General features: G+C 38.7%; 1 protein-coding gene across 1 annotated transcript; it reads left to right on the top strand.

The window, feature by feature from the left end:
• Positions 1-2,987: 2,987 nt before the first annotated feature.
• LOC108316585 (ret finger protein-like 4A) lies at positions 2,988-4,654 on the top strand. The gene is made up of 2 exons (XM_017546517.2): positions 2,988-3,273; positions 4,074-4,654. The coding sequence occupies exons 1-2, from the start codon at positions 2,988-2,990 to the stop codon at positions 4,652-4,654; spliced, it is 867 nt and encodes a 288-aa protein (XP_017402006.1).
• The last annotated feature ends 3,631 nt before the right edge of the window (positions 4,655-8,285 follow it).

Below are 8,285 nucleotides of genomic sequence, written 5' to 3' on the forward strand. Positions count from 1 at the left end.
GCCTCCCAAAGTGCTGGGATTACAGGCTTGAGCCACCGCGCCCGGCCTCTAAGCTTCTTAATTAGAATCTTTACAGTATAGAGAAAATGTTTTTGAGAGTTGACCGTGGTCTTTGGAGTGTCCTATTAGCAACCTCTCAGTAGGTTTAACGCACCTCTGTTATTGAAATGTGAAAAGATGTTACATTTATAATAAAAAAAAAAACTATTTGAAAGTAGCATCACTGATTTTAGAGTTTTTGTCACTTGAATTTTTAAAAATTTAATTTTAATTAATTTTTCCAAATTTTATCAATAGGCATAATCTTTAAGATCTTATCCAAAATGATTATATGGCAATATTTTGTCTTTGTTAATTAAAAAACAGCACTCTGAAAACACAATCGTCTTCCTTTATGGTAAAAACCTGTGCCAATAGTAACACTCTCAATGACACCAGAATTCAATCAAAATCTGACTAGATTAAAGAGGTGGGGAAGGGTGTGGCTAATTGGGTGGAGAGACTCCCTCCTAAAAAGCCCCTGGCAGCCAGCTCTCACTCCGGGTCTGAGCTGTCAGCAGAAGCAGCTGGAGGCCAGCGGAGGAAACTCGGGAAGGTGAGTTCAATCGTATGAAATTCATTTTTACAAACGGTGTAGGAGAGCCTGGGGAAATGCAATAATTTTTTGATGCCACAGGTGTTGTCTGAGGCCAACTCCATCACAGACACACTGTGGTTTTGGGGGATAATGGGACCACTGCCCTGGTAGCAGTTAGGTAAGTCTTAGATTTTCAATACCAAGGCTAGACAAATGACAATCTTCATTTTCTTGAATTTCATCAGAATCGGCAGACTTATGAGAATGACGAACAGAGTTTCGGTGGCTGAGTTATTCACTGTCAGGTTTTCCTATGAGTTTTGCTTGGTTTTCCTATTCTCCGCTTCCCACAAACCCTGCCAACCACCATTTTTCTGTGATTTTCTGATTCTACAAGATCAGTCAACTCAGATTCCACATAACTGAGATCATACATTATTTATTTTGCTTGGCCTCACATATTTCTTCTCACATAATGCCCTCAGCCTTCATCCACATTAGTGCAAATGCCAGGATTTCCTTCTTTTTTTATGGTTGAATACTTCATTGTATATAGCATCATTTCCTTATCCAGTTTTCTCCCACAGACACTGGGGCTGTTTCCATGGCTATTATGAATAATGCTGCAGTGAGCCTGAGTGCAGATATCTCTTTGCCATGCTGACCTCATTTCTTTCATGTATAATCACAGAAGGAGGATGGCTGGAACACAGGCAGTTCTATTTTTAATGTTTTCATAAACTTCCCTACTATTTTCTATAGTGGTTGTACCAATTTTCTTTCCCACCAACAGTGTACAAGGGTTCCCCTTTCTCCACATCCTTACTAACACTTACCTTTTGTCTTTTTGATCATAGCCATCCTGGTAGAGGGGACATAATACCTCGTTTTGGTTTGGCTGCTGGAGGGCTCAGGAGAGTCTCTGGATGCCAGAGAGACCCCAGCCCCTGCCAGTTTCCAGGTTCTCGCTGCTGTCAGGAGAATGAATTCAGCGATGAGCCAGAATGAAGTAAAAAGCAAGAAGCTTCTATTCCAAAGCAAAAGCACACACTTAGAAGTGTGGGCATGATTCTGAGAGCTGGTGGCATGCAAAGGAGTTTGGGTTTTCCATTGTTAACGAGCGCTTCTAATTAGGAAGTGAAATAATCATTAGGTGTTCTAGGATAAAAGCAGAGATTTTGTAGAATTGGGGAAGCACCCATTTTTATACTAAATATGGGCATGCTGGGGTTGGCCATGGCACTGGAAGGTGTGTGATTTAGTGTGGTGATGACCACACTAAACTAGTAATTAGTGTGGTAATTAATGGTTTCAGCCAGCTGAACTCCCTCCTGTTTTTTAGCACCTTATCAGCCCAGGGTCCACCTTGTCCTTGTAATTTTAATTACAAGTGGCTCATTGTAACAGCCACTGTTTGCTGTTATGTGAAATTGTCACTTGATATGTTCTCGATTCTCCTGTGATCACCCAGTCTTCCTGTCTCAGTTCTGGTCTGCATTTATCTGATGGTGAGTGAAGTTGAGCACGTCCTTCAGTACTTGTTGCTCATTTGTATGTGTTCTTCCGAGAAATGTCTGTTCAGGTTTTTGCCCGTTGAAAATGAGATTAGTTGAGTTTTTTTCTTTTTGCTATTGCCTTGAAAAAATTCTTTATATATTTTGGATATTAATCCGTTGTCATATAGATACAGTTGCTTTTTTTTTTTCCTATGCAGAAGATTCAGTTTTACTTAGTACAACTTATTTATTTGTATTTTGTGTCTTGTCCTCATGGTGTGCTATTGGGCTTTTTCCACCACATCCAGTTTGCACAGCTGGGGAAGTTGAAGGTCTTCAAATGTACTCCAGCACTGTCCAATAGAAACATAATATAACCCACATAGGTAATTGTAAATTTATTTTTTGGTAGTCGCATAAAGTATAATGAGACAAGCCTAATGTAAAATTCATGACTCAAATTAAATTTACTCAAAATGTAATCATTTCAACATGTGAGCAACTTCTCAAGCAGATAGTTCACATTCTCTTTTTCTCTATGTCTCTCATTCTCTATGTCTTCAAAAATAAAAGTGTATTTTGCTCACAGCACATCTCCATTTGGATAAGTCCCATTTCAGGTGCTACCATATCAAACAGCTCAGGGGAGACCCCTTTACTATTTCAACACAAAGTCTTTCACCGAATCACGCCTTTTGTTCCAATGAGTATTGCAGATATTAGAAGTTCAGGGCCTCAAGTCATTTACATTTGTATTTATGTTGTCTCTTTGTCACTAGTGGTAGTGACTGTAAGTATCATACAATGATACCTGTCTGCATGTAAACGCAAAAGGTCCCAAGCACTATCAGCTGTTCATTGAGCTCATGGAAATTCTAATACCATGCTCATTTTTTTTCCTGTAGACATTTGCCATGGCTGAACACTTCAAACAAGTAATTAGATGTCCTGTTTGTCTAAATGATCTTGAAGAAGCGGTGCAACTGAAATGTGGATATGCCTGCTGCCTCCAATGTGTCAATTCACTGCAGAAGGAGCCCCATGGGGAAGGTGTACTATGCCCCTTATGCACCGTGGCCTCTCAGAAGAATGACATCAAGCCCAAGTACAAGCTGAGGGCACTGATTTCCATCATCAAGGAACTAGAGCCCAAGCTGAAATCTATTCTAAGGATGAACCCAAGGATGAAGAAGTTTCAAGGTAAGGAATCTACACGACCTTCCACAACCCATAAAAAGCACTGGAGGCCAGGCGCGGTGGCTCTCGCCTATAATCCCAGCACTTTGGGAGGCTGAGGCGGGTGGATCATGAGGTCAAGAGATCGAGATCATCCTGGTCAACATGGTGAAACCCCGTCTCTACTAAAAATACAAAAAATTAGCTGGGCGTGGTGGCGTGTGCCTGTAGTCCCAGCTACTCGGGAGGCTGAGGCAGGAGAATTGCTTGAACCCAGGAGGTGGAGGTTGCAGTGAGCTGAGATTGTGCCATTGCACTGCAGCCTGGGTAACAAGAGCGAAATTCTGTCCCAAAAAAAAAAAGCACTGGAAAAACAACTTTCAAACATTTCTTTAAATATGGGCGTTAGCAGAAGTCTGTCATCTACAACTTTTATGCTTCACAAACAGCAGTATAGAACTTCACCTTTGGGTATAGATTTTCATGGAACCTGCAAGTTTGTACAGTCATTTGGAGCGATAGTGACTGTCTTTCCCTTCATGTATCTTATGGATTCAATGGAAAAAATGCTTATCAAATTATGCAATAACTTAATTCAAAAGGAATTTCTACTATGAATAAGGTGGATATGTTGTAGTTATTATATTCATGCATTCTTATACATAAAATTTGACCTTATCAGGCAGCTAAACAGGAAATTTTTGATTTGGGAAAGTAGAGTAAAAGAAGTAAAAGTGAACAATATATTTCAGTGTTTGCAGTAAAGGGGCAGAGGGAGTCTGTAGTGTGTGTCTTTGCTGAACTACTGGCTCTTCTTTCCACAGTGGATATGACCTTGGACGTGGACACAGCCAGCAACTATCTTACCATTTCTGAAGACCTGAGGAGCGTCCGATGTGGGGATTTCAAGCAGAACAGGAGAGAGCAGGCTGAAAGGTTCAGCTCTGCACTGTGTGTCCTGGGGACCTCTCGCTTCACTTCTGGCCGCCATTACTGGGAGGTGGATGTGGGCACCAGCAAAATATGGGATGTGGGCATTTGCAAGGAGTCTGTGAATCGGCAGGGGGACATTGTGCTTTCTTCAGAACTCGGCTTCTGGACTGTGGGTTCCAGAAAAGGACAGATCTTTGCCGCCAGCACTATGCCTTTGACTTTTCTCTGGGTGAGTCCCCAGTTGCACAGAGTGGGGATTTACCTGGATGTAGGTATGAGGTCCATTTCCTTTTATAATGTTAGTGATGGGTGCCATATCTACACGTTCAACGACATTCCTGTTATCGAGCCTCTGCGTCCATTTTTTTCTCATAAACGTGAAACTCAAGATGATCAGAGCTCCCTGAGTATCTGTCCTGTGATCAATCCAGACAGTGACAGTCCCCCGGTTTCTTCTGGGGAAAGGAAATAAACATTTGAACATAATCAGCGATAGCAAGTTTCTGTGTGTCCGTAGCCAGAGCTAAGAACATTTCTGCTGGATACACACAGGCACAAAGGGATAGAAGGGAAATATCAGTCATTTTGTAAACCATGAACAGAAAGCCATTATATTAATTAGGGGAAAATTACATTTTATGTATAATGTTTGTCATATTTTCTTTGGGGCTTATGTTTATTCTTTTGTTCAATAAATATTTTGAAATTTCAGATTCATTTGTCAGTATTTTCTATTTTCTGCAAGATCAATGCACTATGTGTTATGGAAGTAATGAACTAAATAATAATTCGAATGTGAGCCAACAGAGTAATTTATTTTTCAAATGATAAGAACTTATTTGAATACAGTAAAGTTAAATATCTATGTATTCAATTTAACCCAACAAGTAAACACTGACATTCAAGTGTACACTGAGTATTTGCCAGAGTAGATATGTGGGGTCATAGACAAAACTCATTAATATTAAAATTGAAATAATATACATCCCATTCTCTAATGACAAGAGAGTTAGAAATCAGTAATGGGTCAGGACATAGGCATAGGCAAGGACTTCATGACCAAAACACCAAAAGCATTGGCAACAAAAGCCAAAATAGACAAATGGGACCTAATCAAACTCCACAGCTTCTGCACAGCAAAAGAAACAGTCATTAGAGTGAATCGGCAACCAACAGAATGGGAAAAAACTTTTGCAGTTTACACATCTGACAAAGGGCCGGTATCCAGAATTTACAAAGAACTAAAACAGATGTACAAGAAAAAAACAAGCCCATTCAAAAGTGGGCAAAGGATATGAACAGATACTTTACAAAAGAAGACATACATGAGGCCAACAAACATATGAAAAAATGCTCATCATCACTGGTCATCAGAGAAATGCAAATCAAAACCTCATTGAGATACCATCTCATGCCAGTTAGAATGGCGATCATTAAAAAATGAGAGAAATGGGAACACTTTTACACTGTTGGTGGGAGTGTAAATTAGTTCAACCATTGTGGAAGACAGTGTGGTGATTCCTCAAGGACCTAGAAATAGAAATTCCATTTGACCCAGCAATCCCATTACTGGGTATATATCCAAAGGATTATAAATTGTTCTACTATAAGGACACATGCACACGAATGTTCATTGCAGCACTGTTTACAATAGCAAAGACCTGGAACCAACCCAAATGCCCATCGACGATAGACTGGATAGGGAAAATGTGGCACATATACACCATGGAATATTATGCAACCATAAAAAACGATGAGTTTGTGTACTTTGTAGGGACACGGATGAACCTGGAAACCATCATTCTCAGCAAACTGACAGAAGAGCAGAAGACCAAACACCGCATGTTCTCACTCATAGGTGGGTGTTGAACAATGAGAACATATGGACACAGGGAGGGGAGCACTACACACTGGGGTCTATTGGGGGGAAATAGGGGAGGGACAGTAGGGGGTGGGGAGTTGGGGAGAGAGAGCATGGGGAGAAATGCCAGATATAGGTGATGGGGAGGAAGGCAGCAAATCAAACTGCCACGTATGTACCTATGCAACAATCTTGCATGTTCTTCACATGTACCCCCAAACCTAAAATGCAATAAAAACAAAACAAAACAAAACAAACAAACAAAAAGAAATAGAAAACAAAACAAAAAAGAAATCAGTAATGGGAAGAAATCCATGAATCCTTTAAATCCATGGAAGTTAACCCTTTTAAATAAACCCTGATCAAATATTAAATTACACTGGAAATTACAACTATCCTGAACTGAATTAAAGTAAAATTCACAAAATTTGTAGATGCAGTTGAAGCTTAGTGAGAAACTTGCACTAATAAAAACTTTAATCAAATAGAAAGAAAATACCATAATCAGTGATCTTTACTTCCACTTTGTTACTTAAGAGCAACTCAGCTGCAAAGTAGATGGAAAGAAATAATGAAGACCATAGTGGTGATTGACAAAATAGGAAATGGCCATGTATGATACAAAATCAATGGTATACTAAAAAATTTACATATAATTTAAAATTGTATATGTATATGTATTCAATTTAGCCCAACAACTGAACACACACATTCAAATGCACACTGAGTATGTCAGAGTAGACATGTGGTCTTAGAGAAAACTCATTAATTTTAAAATTGAAATAATATACACCCTGTTTCTAATGGCAAAAGAGTTGAATAACAGATCAGTAACAAGAAGCCATATATACGTAACTTTTCACATCTATGGAAATTAAGTAACCACTTCTAAATAAAATTGTGATCAAATATGAAATTACAATGGAAATTACAACTATCCTAAGGTAAATGAAAATAAAAGCACAACATTTGTAGATGCAGTTGAAGCTTAGTGAGAAACTTATACTAATAAAAACTCAAATAGGAAGAAAATACCATAATTGGTGATCTCAACTTGCACTTTAAGTTACTTAAATAAGAGCGATTCAACTGAAAAGTAGATGGAAAGGAGAATACAGACTGTAGTGGCAATCAATAAAATAGAAACTGGCCATATATTATATAAAACCAAAGGCATACAAATTTTTTTTCTTTCACATCTTTATTCATACTGAAAGAGAGTGAGGAGAAGTTAAAGGAAAATGAAATGAAAAGAGGCAGTAGAGAGGGAGCCAGGGAGAAAGCCAGAGAGGCAGACAGGTAAAGAGAATGATGGACAGAGAGATAAGAGGGAGAGAAGACACAATTACCTGAAGTATTAGGAAGGTAATAAGGATCATCACCTCAGAGTCTACAGATGTGAAAGGCTGGACAGCGCGGTCCTCAACAATCATACATTTTCTAGCTCAAAATGTCTATAGAGCTAAGCTCGGGAAACCTCACCTGATGCATGATGTAAAATTTTCTTTTGCTACTTCAAGATTCTTTCTTGAATTTTGGCCTTTATTAGTTTAGCCATGTAATGTCCAGATGTCATTTGCTTAGCATTTATTCTATTCAGCATTTTTTTAGCTCTAAAATCAATAGGTTATTTTTTTTGAGACCTTTTCAGCCCCTTTTCTTTATCTTTTCTGCCCTTTTCCTTTCTTGATTCCTTCTTAGACTCCAATTACATGTAAGTTGTTATACTTGATAATATCCCACAGACTACTCTTAACTGCAGTCTTTGCGGCTATTTTTTAAAAATTGTGTTAAATACCTATAAGTGATCATCTTAATCACTTTCAAGTATGCAATTCAATGGCATTAATTACACCCTTACTGCTTTGCAACCAGCACCACCATTCACCTGCAGAAACGTTTTCACCTTGCAAAACTGCAATGTACACCCATTAAACAAAAACTCCCTATTTCCCAATTCCCCATCCTTACAACCAACATTGCACTTCCGATCTATGCATCTGACTATCACAGACACCTCACATCAGTGAAATTGAATGTCATTTTTTCTCCTTACCTCACATCGGTGAAATCGAATGTCATTTTGTCTCCTTGCACTGGCTTATTTCACTTAGCATAACCTCCTTAAGATTCACCCATGTTGACAAGTGATATCAGAGAGAGACAAATAATCATAAGACACAAGTGTGAACAATTAAATGCAAATAAATTGGGTAGTCAAACTAATTGTAAGAAATATAAT

This window comes from Cebus imitator, unplaced genomic scaffold, assembly GCF_001604975.1.
Source record: "Cebus imitator isolate Cc_AM_T3 unplaced genomic scaffold, Cebus_imitator-1.0 Scaffold190, whole genome shotgun sequence".
In the NCBI taxonomy this organism is placed as follows: Eukaryota; Metazoa; Chordata; class Mammalia; order Primates; family Cebidae; genus Cebus; species Cebus imitator.

Coding starts and splice junctions, on each gene's coding strand:
- LOC108316585 (XM_017546517.2), top strand. CDS start 2,988: ATGGCTGAACACTTCAAACAAGTAATTAGATGTCCTGTTTGTCTAAAT. Junction 3,274..4,073: donor AAGGATGAAGAAGTTTCAAG/GTAAGGAATCTA, acceptor TTCTTTCCACAG/TGGATATGACCTTGGACGTG.